Raw genomic sequence first — 13,700 nt, forward strand, 5'->3', positions numbered from 1 at the left:
TGGGCAAACAACGTGCCGAATGGACCGCTCAGGACTGGCATCACGTTCTCTTCACCGATAAGTGTCGCATATGCCTTCAACCAGACAATCATCGGAGACGTGTTTGGAGACAACCCGGTCAGGCTGAGCGCATTAGACACACTGTCCAGCGAGTGCAACAAGGTGGAGGTTCCCTGATGTTTCGTGGTGGCATTATGTGGGGCCGACGTACGCCGCTGGTGGTCATGTAAGGCGCCGTTAACGGCTGTACGATACGTGAATGCTATCCTCCATAATATCGGCGAGGCATTCCTCTTCATGGACCACAATTTGTGCCCCCATCGTGCACATCTTGTGAATGACTTCCTTCATGATAACGACATCGATCGACTAGAGTAGCCAGAATGTTCTCCACACATGAACCCTATCGAACATGCCTGAGATAGATTGAAAAGGGCTGTTTATGGACGACATGACCCAGCAACCACTATGAGGGATCCATCCCGAATCGCAGTTGAGGAGTGGGATAATCTGGACCAACAGTGCCTACATGAACATGTGGATAGTATGCCACGACAAATACAGGCATGCATCAATGCAAGAGGACGTGCTACTGGGTATTAGAGGTACCGGTGTGTACAGCAACTTGGACCACCACCTCTCACATGCAATGTGTGGTTTTCATGAGAAATAAGAATGGTGGAAATGATGTTTATGTTGGTCTCTATTCAAATTTTCTGTACAGGTTCCGGAACTCTCGGAACCGAGGTGATGCAAAACTATTTTTTGATGTGTGTAATATTGCAATAACGCGATCTCTCTGTACGCAACTCTATCATCTGCGACCATATCTGAAAGATATCATAATGGGGATTGCGGAACGATTGCAGCTAAATGCGTGACAGACTCATATGAAAAGTGCATCAGCTGCAGTTGAAAGGAAGGACGCGCGCCTGTGAACGCAAGATTGGAGGGCGACAGTGAACGCTATTTGATCAAAAGTATCCGAACACCTATTAGCGGACATTAATGTGGTGTGTGTCCCTCCTTTGACTACGTACATGGCGTGTAGATGGTGAGAACAATCGCTGCCATGCCGGCATCGTATCACAGCCTCTCCTGGACCTTGGTTTGCCAGTTCGCCGCCTCGCGAGCAGGTCGCAGCGCGCTATTAGCGGAGAGCTGACGGCGTGCCTCTGCAGACGCCGCACTCTTCCTTATCTGCAGCGCCCTTCACGAGCGAGCTGCTTACTGATCCTGCTACCGCACTCTCCTCTTCATTAGCGAGGAGCTCCTGTTCTGCTGTCGGGGCCGGCATCGATCGGCTTCGATACACGTTGCAAAATGTTACTCCACAGTTTGAAATTCCTAAGAAAGGTAATCCACCCGTAGTTGGGGGCCACAGTCATATTATACTGTTTAAATGAAAGTTCCACCGTTTGACTGTAAATATCGTTCGGCTCGCCGCAAGTGCAGTGTTATGGCTTGTCGATCCCACCATCGCCGGTAAGGGCCAGTGCTCCACATAGCTCCGCTGAGCTACTCTGATTTCGAATACTTTATGTAAATATGATCCATTGTAAACGTAGAAGCTACAAGATTATTGTTCTCGCTGTAACGAAGCAAAAGCTGTCTTAATTTTGTGATTGTTTCCTTTTGTCCCTTCCTTTTTGTTTACAGTCTTTATTTAGTAAAGAACACGAAGGTTATTTACTGCTAGAGATGCATTTCGGAAGGTTCCACTCATTTACTTGTAAAGCAGTACGTTAGGCTTTTGTTGTACTTACTTTGTAATTAACCAACGGTGACCGCGAGACCAGAAAATAAAATAACAAATCTTACCTCAAAATGCGCACATCATTGTCGAACACAATGCAAAAAAATACTGCAGTCAGATGCAAAACTCGAAATCTGAACGCCACGTGCTGAAGTCGTGTAGGCCCAGAGCAACACCTACGTGAACACTTCATTCTCCTCTGTTGCGGTGATCAAGTGCGACAGACCGACAGGATCCACAGCTGCACGCGAGGCGAGGTACGTCCTCTGGTGGCGCCACATGTTTAACATATGTCATGCACTCTTGGGGTATTTTCCGATGCGGGCTCATGTGTCTTATATTAAATTATTTGTCTCAGCGTCATCTACATCGCATCAGGCGTTTTAGTAAGAATCATCCTGTATATACAAAATGCATGAAAAATACAACAAACCCGAAAGTAGGTAACATTATGCCAATATAATTTAGAATCAAAACTTTTTTTTTCAATTTTTTGTAATTTAAGAATTACTGAAATTGTGCTACGCATAAAGCATGATCAGACTTCTGCAAACGAAGTCATAGTCGAAATATATATTAAACTTCGTTGTATAATGCAGGTGTCACACTACATAAAAGAAAACATATTCATAGTGTGTGTGGCAGAAGTAGAACAAATATGTCTGACATACGATAAGTAACTGTGTCATTAAATGATCACCAAAAACAGTGCAGTCACTGTAAACTAAAGCCGTACTGTCCTAAGAAAGAACTAGAGATGGTGATTCCGAGGTGATGTTATAAACTTTCACCAATGTTGGAGAAGGGTAAATGGACCAATCTGAGGTAAGGGACTCCAGTCCAGAGAAGACCGACTCGAAAAGTATAAGCGAGGATCGACTCAAAGTTCTGGCTTTGCCTCTCGCAGCGTCCTAACTTTGGACCCCAACGCACGAACCCTGATCGTGACGTAGAGAATTCCTGGGCTAGTAAGAGCGCACGTAAATTGATGATACTCAACCAGAAAATTCTAAGTCAATTGGGCAGTACTAATGAATCCCATTTACCTGCACGAGTTTCATAAGCCGCTACAGCTGTTTAAAAATGCGTCCCTCAGCGTCGATATTCAGGTATGGCATTGTCGCACAAAGTATTGTCATGCCTGTTCTAATACCCCAGGTGTCATTCGAACAGTGTTGCAGGCGGCTATAATTCTTGGCGCGAGACCCTTTTCAGTCTGGACAGGCGCCTCGTACACGAGAGTTTTGACAGCGACTCGCAAGAAGAAATCAAGGGGGGTGAGATCAGGTGAACGTCATGTCCACAAAACAGGACCTCTGCCTACCCACTTTTCCCAGTGCTCCCTTAAAGTGAGGTGAGGCTCCATGATGTTGAACTCACATCCACTAACGATCAGTAAGCGGGATATGCTCCAGGAACCTGTCTCTGATAAACGCTGCACTTTTAAGAGGGACGAAGAAGACACAGACGTAATACATAATCATTCACTATCCCTATCCACGCGCTGGCTCATCATCTTCACAACCGTGGCGTGGGGATTCCCATCGGCCCTAACTATAGTATTGCGACATTTTATCATTCCGACTTTGGTGAAACAGGCTTCATCCGTTAAAAGTACATCTGCAGAAAATTAAGGATTGACTATTGGGCGCTGCGTGAACCACTGGCTCAACACGACATGAGATCCGAAGTCAGTACGAATCAGAGCATGCTGTTTCTGTGGATGGTACGGGTGTAGCTGCAGTTCATGTAATACTCGCCACACACTGCTCTGTGAAACCTTCAGTTCACGTGCAGCTCATGGAGTGCTGATTGCAGGTGCATCGTTCACTCGAGCAAGCGCTGCATCTTCTAAGTCGGCAATCCGTGTACCTCATCGTCTTCCTCTGTCGTTGTACTGTGGAACCAAATGCCCTCTTCCACTTAATTGTTGGAACATTCTTGGAAACGAGGTGAGAGCCGGATGCCTTCTGCGCAGATATTTGGTCCTGCTCTACCTTTCTGTTTCTCTGCTGCTTGCACACCCATACACGAAAATCATATCAGCAAGTTCCAGCACATGTTACAACTCCGTTTAGTTAGTGCTTCAACTTGTAAACAAAGAGTGCAGTCTACTACAGTACAGGCACAGTACACCAGGTTTGCTCTTGTCAGTACACAGCAAATCATATGCTTTGAGTTAGTTATTATCTCAACCTCTACTGCTGAGTGCTATTCGGGATTGTCTACCTTACAGTCGTAGCAAACAACAGTAGCGATTAATGTATTCCGCGGTCAGAGGTATCAGAACGTTCTCGCTTATAACTTTAAACTAGGTCGTTTCCCCACCACGATCCCTTACCTCAAATTGATACATTTACCCTTCTCTATCACCCCCGAAAATTTGTTACACCGTCACGGAATCACCCTTATATTGTGTCACAGATTTATTGACTTGGACACTGGGATAGCAAACGACCTGATGAAATCTGAAGAATATGCCACATTCATGTATAAGATATGGGACGAAGTTACCTTTATCAGAGAACGCAGAACAGTAAGCAGGAAGCTGTGCTTGAAAATAATGTCTCACTATTCCAAGGAGTCAGTAAAGAGTCTGCCTACTGCCAGTATTATCTACATGTGACTGATATATTCTCCAACAGAAAGATTGTATCTCATTCACTCTTTGCAGTTACGAAGTCGGAATTAAAATACTTTCAGTAACTGTAAAGCAACTGCGGTCGATATGGACGTATACAAATGAAGAATTTATATTCATCTAGTATTTGAGAATGAGAGCACTTAGTGAATTCCAAAAACTTCACACATAATTTCAAACATTTTCGAAACGTTTATCACTGACACCTTCCACAAAATAATAAAAGGAAAAAAGGTTGTCAATGCAAAAGACAAACGCCCTTCGAGAACAAATTCGCAGTCACTGATTTTCAATATGGATGATAAATCTGTTTCGAAAGTTTTACCGCTTACTACATTTTCTGTTGTCATGCAGTGAAACAGCATTCACAGCATTTTTGTAAACGTATCCGCATATACCATTGAATGTACCTGCACAATTATATCATTGTACGACACATAGTTCAAGAGATACGACATCATAAACACTGAGATTCTTGAAAAACAGCTTTGGCTTTTTATTGGTCCACGAGTGACCAATCCGAAAAAAATAACCAACATAATTCGGGTTTTGCGTCTTCACTCAAAGGTTTTACAAGTTTAACATTAAATATTTAACACATTAACTCTTTTGTAAAATATCCAGAAGTTTGGAGCTGTTTCATACATGGGAGTTCGATTTTTTGAAGAACAGCGTAGTGAGGTTAGTGGCATTTGAGTCATAGAAGCCAGTACATAATACTGGGCGGAAAAACCATAGAAACGAACGTATCATCTGGTGTGCCAGAACTAAGCGTAATAGGACCTCCTATGTTCACAGTATACGTGTACGATTCGTTAGATACGATCAGCAGCGCTATAAAATCGTTCTCTGGCGATGCACACGTTTCCATGAACGTATCGTCGTTGGCCGATGTCAAAGGACTGCAGAAAGGCTTGGACAATATTTCTACTTAGATGGGGACCGAAGGCTTGGACAATATTTCTACTTAGATGGGGACCGCGGTTACTCGTCATCACCGATTTCTTCCAGATTTGTGGTACATGCAGAGCTTGGCCAGGAATGAAAACGACAGAAGTGGAAGCTCCAGCTGGATAAGCGTTAAGGGGGGGGGGGGGGGGGTAGGACGTGAAACGGGTGGACTTGGTTCAGGAGAGGCACCACAGGACATTTTAATTTACACTGTCTATAGTTTTACAAATAAATTCATAAAACTTTGTTAGCATGACCAGGAAGTATTCAGGATTCACACGCATAGCAGAGGAAGTTCAAATACATAACAAAACAAATTTTATTTACATGTGAAATTTCATCATTTTTTCACTTGGTATTAGCTGCATTTGTTACTGTAGGTACACTTTTCTTCATTAGTAAGAGAGATTCTTCGTTGAATTTAGCACAGCATACAAACCATACTTACAGGTGTATGAAATTCTAGAATTTCCCAAATCTGTTAAAAACTGTGGTAAAAATTGAGATAATTAACTATACAATTCGAGTTTTCTCTAAACAAGAAGTTTAAAAGTAACAGCCCATTCATTTTTCCATAGATTAAATAAATTCTAGAGTTTCATACACCTGTAAGTGTGGTTTGTAAGCTGTGCAAAATCATGAAATTTCACATTTAAAAAATATTATTTTTTCGTGTTTTTGAACTTCCACTGCTTTGAGTGTGAATCCTGAATCCTTCCTTGTCATGCCGACAAAGTTTTATGAATTTATTTGTAAAATATAGACAGTGCAAATTAAAATGTCCTGTGGTGCCTCTCCTTCTCGAAGTCGGCCCCTTTGACGTCCTTCCCCCCTTAAGAAGAAATAACATTTTTGGCGCTGACAAGCGAGACATTAACCCTTTATGTTATAGTATCTTCCAGGCAGAGGTAGGCGCTCCGGAAAGAGCACAGAATGGTGATTTGAGGATCGTGGGGTCGAATCCCTATGCGGAAAGCTTTTCTTTTCTTACAGTGCAAATAAACAGAAATAATGCTCAGTATATTGCATTTATTAATATTTTCATAACATATATGCAACAAATAACCGAGAACGTTGGGTGCAAATGCTATACTGAGGTGAAGACGCTGGCACAGGAAAGGAAGTCGTAGCCATCAGGCCAGTTAGTAGACTGGTGTGTGTGTGTGTGTGTGTGTGTGTGTGTGTGTGTGTTCGTGTTCCACTCGCACCGCCGAAAAAAAGTAGACGGCGGAGCATGCTTGTGCAAAATGCTTGATCACGCACGGTTGTCAAGCGTGCAGTTGCGCGTACGCACCATCCACTTGAGGCAGGGCAGGCAACCCATCTGAGCGGCGGCGTGCACGGGCGCCATGCCGTCCTTGGCCCTGACGTAGAGCGAGCCGCCCGCCTGCGTCACCAGGTAGCGCAGCACATCCAGGTGGCCCTCCTGCGCCGCCAGGTACACCGGCGTCACGTCGTTGTCCATCTGCGTGTTGGCGCTGCAACACAAACGTCCAACGTCACTTCACCTTAGCTGTGCCAGCAGCCAAGTTGCCTGTCTTAACTAACGTTGCGGCTAATAGTGCTTCGAGATCCCCACGAGACAGCGCTCTCGGCTGGAAGCGCTTCATTGGGAGGTATTAATTATTAATCAACAAACATACTAATAGAATCTCTGAGCTTCGTTCAATCTTACGTGTACTGGTTCGCCTCATACTGCCTCCAAAGGTTTATCAATACAAATACAAACCAATCACAGGCAATAAATACTGGCTGGCACTATGCGTCCCCCATTCTGAACGATGTTACCTACTAATTTGTCTTTCTCTAGGTCCCAGGTCACGTGAGCGTCAAGGAGAATAATGTGGCCCACTGTTTGGCTAGAGAAGCGACTACTCGCTCACCAATCGGTTTGACAGTCCAGGGTGCAGATTTTCCGGCTGGCTCTGAGCACTATGGGACTTAATTGCTGAGGTCATCAGTCCCCTAGACCGTAGAACTACTTAAACCTAACTAACCTAAGGACATCACATACATCCATGCCCGAGGTAGGATTCGAACATGAGACCGTAGTGGTCGCGCGGTTCGAGACTGTAGCGCCTAGAACCGCTCGGCGACTACGGCCGGCCAGATTTTCGGGTGTAGATAATGTTGACTCGGAATGAAATAAGATCTGAATGTACCTCCATCCTCTGTCTGAAGTGTGGGACTACGGCTGGTCAATTTCCAATAATACAATACCAATAGCCGTTATTTACGTTTTATTTTTAGGCTACCAGTTTCGACTTTGAGCAATAAGTACATATAAAAATACAGCGCGTATTGTCTAAAAGATGCAAGTATTACATATTAATTTACATAATTGAAAGAAAACAGTCTTAATTAAAATCTACATGATATATTGGCCAAACTGATAGATTATTTAAGGGACGACTCCAAGAGCACACATCCATACATACAATTAAACATTAAACGTTTAAAGAACCTCTCAAAACCAATGAGCATAACGTAGAAACCATTGTTGACAATTTTGAGATTTTGCGCTTTGTAGATAAAGGAGGAACGACTGATTTACCAGAAGAGATGGAGATATTGTCCATTTGAGTAATGAGCCTGATAATCTGTTAAATGAGCTGGTAGTTTTTTTTAAAAAAATTCTTTGAAACGTTCAGTGACTTACTATAATTTTATCAATTACATATAGATTTTATATAATGTACATTTATTTCTGACTACCTTTGTTACACAGAACTGTTAATAGTAATGGAATATCGTCCTATAAACTTTTCGCGAGTTTTTATACCATGCGAATTCTCTCAGGTGTAGACCCAGTGTGTCTTCAACGCCGCCAGATTGGTTGTGGTTGAAGGCCCTCAACTGGCCTCCTTCTAACCAACACATGACCGTCACTTGTACCGAGCCAGAACCAGCTTTCATCAGAAAACACAACAGACCTCAACCCTGGCCCCTGGCCTTCAACGAGCTATCGCTTGACACCACTAACGTCACAAATGAAATTACATCAGACCTTTTTACCTGCTTACTGACGTTGATAAATATCAACGGGGACAATTGAATATGTGTGCCCCGACCGGGATTCGAATCCGGGATCTCCTGCTTACATGGCAGACGCTCTATCCTACGACGCTCTATCCTACTGAGCCATCGAGGACACAAAGGACAGAGCGACTGCGGGGTCTTATCTCTGGAACGCTCCCCGTGAGACCCACATTTCCAACTTATTGGCCCCACACTACATTTGTAGTGCTCTGCCCACTACACTCATTACTTGCAGCAGTCAGTCCACCGAATCCCGTATGAGTTTGAGCAATGTGAGCGCATCCGCACTGAAGATGATGATTGGCCGGTAAGCCTCATATATACACTACAGGCCATTAAAATTGCTACAACACGAAGATGACGTGCTACAGGCGCGAAATTTAACCGACAGGAAGAAGATGCTGTGATATGCAAATGATTAGCTTTTCAGAGCATTCATACAAGGTTGGCGCCGGTGGAGACACCTACTAGGTGGTGACATGAGGAAAGTTTCCAACCGATTTCTCATACACAAACAGCACTTGACCGGCGTTGCCTGGTGAAACGTTGTTGTGATGCCTCGTGTAAGGAGGAGAAATACGTAGCATCACTTTTCCGACTTTGATAAAGGTCGGATTGTAGCCTACCGCGATTGCGGTTTATCGTATCGCGACATTGCTGTTCACGTTGGTCGAGATCCAATGACTGTTAGGAGAATATGGAATCGATGGGTTCAGGAGGGTAATACGGAACGCCGTACTGGATCCCAACGGCCTCGTATCACTAGCACTCGAGATAACAGGCATCTTATCCGCATGGCTGTAACGGATCGTGCAGCCACGTCTCGATCCCTGAGTCAACAGATGGGGGACGTTTGCAAGACAACAACCATCTGCACGAACAGTCTGACGACGTTTGCAGCAGCATGGACCATCAGCTCGGAGACCGTGGCTGAGGTTACCCTTGACGCTGCATCACAGACAGGAGACTGTGATAGTGTACTCAACGACGAGCATGGGTGCACGAATGGCAAAACGTCGTTTTTTCTGATGAATCCAGGTTGTGTTTACAGTATCATGATGGTCGCATCCATGTTTGGCGGCATCGCGGTGAACGCACATTGGAAGCGTGTATTCGTCATCGCCATACTGGCGTATGACCCGGCTTGATGTTATGGTGTGCCATTGGTTACACGTCTCGGTCACCTCTTGTTCGCTTTGGCGGCACTTTGAACAGTGGACGTTACATTTCAGATGTGTTACGGACCGTGGCTCTACTCTTTATTCGATCCCTGCCAAACCTTACATTTCAGCAGGATAATGCACGACCGCATGTCGCTGGTCCTGTACGGGCCTTTTCGGATGCAGAATATGTTCGACTGCTGCCCTGGCTATCACGTTCTCCACATCTCTCACCAATTGAAAACGTCTGGTCAATGGTGGCCGAGCAAATGGCTCGTCACAATACGCCAGACACTAATCATGAACTGTGGTATCGTGTTGAAGCTGCATGGGCAGCTCTGTTTGACTCAATGCCCAGGCGTATAAAGGCCGTTATTACGGCCAGAGGTGGTTCTTCTGGGTACTGATTTCTCAGGATCTATGCATCAAAATTATGTGAAAATGTAATCACATGTCAGTTCTAGTATAATACATTTGTCTAATGAATGCCCGTTTATCACCTGCATTTCTTCTCGGTGTAGCAATTTTAATGGCCAGTGGTGTATATGAATATGGTGTCTGTTGTTTCTGACATGTCGGAAAGAATAGATTCCATCTTCATGTATAACGTCACAAATGGTGCTGGTTTAGGGTCAGTGGAATACACAATAGAGAGTGTGTGGCACGAAGCTGTCCTTGAAGTAGCTGATTCGTAACAGTTCGTTGTGTCATAGTGGTGCCAACTGCTGCTGAAATTGCTGCTGTAGGTGCAGTACAATGCTCCAGATATATGCCCCAAACACGACGGTCTTCCCCCTCGGTACTGCCACGTGGACGTCCGGAGCCCGGTCATGTACAGTAGCATCATTCCTCTCACGTCGTTCTGCAGTATGGCAGAAGGAACATTCACTTCCTCGTAGTCCTATTACATGATGTCGGATTCAACTCTGTGAGGTGTTGATAATGGTGTCTTTGTCGCCTTAAAGACACTCTTGACGTTCCAACTCAAACTAACGCTCACGATTTGAATTGCATCCTCATAGTGGCGCTACTAGCGGCACTCTTATGCGACTGGGGCGAAACATGAACAGACGCCATCTATCAGATGAAAATACACGCCTACCAACTGTCGTTTATGTCACGCAACTCCTTCTTGGTGTTGTGGTTTTTTTCCGACAGTTTATTTGTTGTTGTCTCTGCATCATCACATCTTTGAGGTTGAGCACTGAAATTTTTAGGACTCTGCTAGCCGTTAAAACGGGAAATGAGTTTGTGGTACATGTCCAGAGTGAAAAACGAGAGGTGCGATGAGTGGGCGTGAGCTGGTTGGCCCTCCTGCGCCGTTACTTGCAGCGCCCCCCGGCCGCAGCCGGTGTGCAGGTCTGCAGGCCAGAGGCCAGCGGGCCGCCGCGCTCACAGTTATCCCGGTGCACCCACAATGGCCGTGCAGGCGGCCCGGTGCACTGACCTCCTCCCAGACCTCCTGTGGAGCGCGACGGCGGACTCCCAGCTGCGGGACAGCGGCTCTAGGACAGCTCAGAGGACTCGCGCGGTGCTGCAGTTTGCAGGCTACCTGTCCCTGCCGTCTTGTCTGTTTTCCGGGGAAAGATAAGACTTAAAGTCTTTTTTCACCTTCAGGTTATTATTTTAATGCCAGTGACGATCTTTATACGTACTTGGAAGGAGAGTAGTTAACTGACGTATAATTTCTAGTTACAATATTGTACGTCAATATACACGACATACACGTATCCACGGCATAGTAATGAATTAGATACGATATCTGAATGGTGCGAAAAATGTCAATTGTATCTCAATAAGGTATGAGGTCACCCACATGAGTACAAAAATAAATACTTTAAATTTTCGAACTTTCGCTATGCTGGATTAATTGCAGATGTCAATTAGTGTTAATCAATACAACGGAAGAAGAGCCAAAGTTGTAAATTTCACTATTATTTACTTTATAATTAGTTTCGGGTCAGGACCCATTTTCAGATGGCTCTGAACACTATGGGGCTCAACAACTAAGGTAATCAGTCACTAGAACTTAGAACTACTTAAACCTAACTAACCTAAGGACATCACACACACATATCCATGACCGAGGCAGGATTCGAACCTGCGACCGGAACGGTCGTGCGGTTCCAGACTGAAGCGCCTAGAACCGCTCGGCCACACCGGCCAGCCGGACCCATTTCAGATCATCCAGATAGTCAAAATAGTGAGATCCATATCAAGACAGTAAAAATATATGCGTCACAAACTGCAAATGAGCAGTTATTGAGCATGTTGATAACCCATTTACAAATCATCCAGATAGTCCAAATGGAATTTCCAGAAATGTAAGAACCATGTCAAGATAACAAACATATACACATGAGAAAGTGCGAACGAGCAGTTACAGAGCATACAGATAACTGTATGCTGTGAACAGTTACAGAGCATATAGATAACTATATGCTAAATAGCAGCTGTCCCATTATCCATGAAACAGTGGATGTACAGAAATTCAATGATAGCTACAGTTTCAGTGACGAATATGCTAGGACGGAAATCTTATTACCATGTATATACACTCCTGGAAATGGAAAAAAGAACACATTGACACCGGTGTCTCAGACCCACTACACTTGCTCCGGACACTGCGAAAGGGCTGTACAAGCAATGATCACACGCACGGCACAGCGGACATACCAGGAACCGCGGTGTTGGCCGTCGAAGGGCGCTAGCTGCGCAGCATTTGTGCACCGCCGCCGTCAGTGTCAGCCAGTTTGCCGTGGCGTACGGAGCTCCATCGCAGTCTTTAACACTGGTAGCATGCCGCGACAGCTTGGACGTGAACCGTATGTGCAGTTGACGGACTTTGAGCGGGGGCGTATAGTGGGCATGCGGGAGGCCGGGTGGACGTACCGCCGAATTGCTCAACACGTGGGGCGTGAGGTCTCCACAGTACATCGATGTTGTCGCCAGTGGTCGGCGGAAGGTGCACGTGCCCGTCGACCTGGGACCGAACCGCAGCGACTCAGGGATGCACGCCAAGACCGTAGGATCCTACGCAGTGCCGTAGGGGACCGCACCGCCACTTCCCAGCAAATTAGGGACACTGTTGCTCCTGGGGTATCGGCGAGGACCATTCGCAACCGTCTCCATGAAGCTGGGCTACGGTCCCGCACACCGTTAGGCCGTCTTCCGCTCACGCCCCAACATCGTGCAGCCCGCCTCCAGCGGTGTCGCGACAGGCGTGAATGGAGGGACGAATGGAGACGTGTCGTCTTCAGCGATGAGAGTCGCTTCTGCCTTGGTGCCCATGATGGTCGTATGCGTGTTTGGCGCCGTGCTGGTGAGCGCCACAATCAGGACTGCAGACGACCGAGGCACACAGAGCCAACACCCGGCATCATGGTGTGGGGAGCGATCTCCTACACTGGCCGTACACCTCTGGTGATCGTCGAGGGGACACTGAATAGTGCACGGTACATCCAAACCCTCATCGAACCCATCGTTCTACCATTCCTAGACCGGCAAGGGAACTTGCTGTTCCAACAGGACAATGCACGTCCGCATGTATTCCGTGCCACCCAACGTGCTCTAGAAGGTGTAAGTCAACTATCCTGGCCAGCAAGATCTCCGGATCTGTCCCCCATTGAGCATGTTTGGGACTGGATGAAGCGTCGTCTCACACGGTCTGCACGTCCAGCACGAACGCTGGTCCAACTGAGGCGCCAGGTGGAAATGGCATGGCAAGCCGTTCCACAGGACTACATCCAGCATCTCTACGATCGTCTCCATGGGAGAATAGCAGCCTGCATTGCTGCGAAAGGTGGATATACACTGTACTAGTGCCGACATTGTGCATGCTCTGTTGCCTGTGTCTATGTGCCTGTGGTTCTGTCAGTGTGATCATGTGATGTATCTGACCCCAGGAATGTGTCAATAAAGTTTACCCTTCCTGGGACAATGAATTCACGGTGTTCTTATTTCAATTTCCAGGGGTGTATATCCTCTGATTAGACAATAAGTTATGAGTAACTAATTGTCCTTTAATTGTTATTTGCAAAGAGTTCTAATTATGAAAATTTGTGTGATGTAATAATTTATTGGAAATCCATTCATGTGCTATATCCAGTCAGGATAAAATGTAATCTTCATTTTAAGCAGTACAGGAAGACGA

At 45.7% G+C, this 13,700-nt stretch overlaps 1 protein-coding gene across 6 annotated transcripts in view; it reads right to left on the bottom strand.

The window, feature by feature from the left end:
• Positions 1-13,700, bottom strand: part of LOC126319852 (espin) — a 569,186-nt gene that overhangs the window by 172,866 nt on the left and 382,620 nt on the right. For all 6 annotated transcript variants that reach the window (XM_049993564.1, XM_049993548.1, XM_049993541.1 and 3 more), the window contains one exon: positions 6,643-6,826. In XM_049993564.1, the coding sequence (XP_049849521.1) occupies positions 6,643-6,826 (184 nt within the window). The remainder of the gene's footprint in view (positions 1-6,642; positions 6,827-13,700) is intronic.

This window comes from Schistocerca gregaria, chromosome 2, assembly GCF_023897955.1.
Source record: "Schistocerca gregaria isolate iqSchGreg1 chromosome 2, iqSchGreg1.2, whole genome shotgun sequence".
Classification (NCBI taxonomy): Eukaryota; Metazoa; Arthropoda; class Insecta; order Orthoptera; family Acrididae; genus Schistocerca; species Schistocerca gregaria.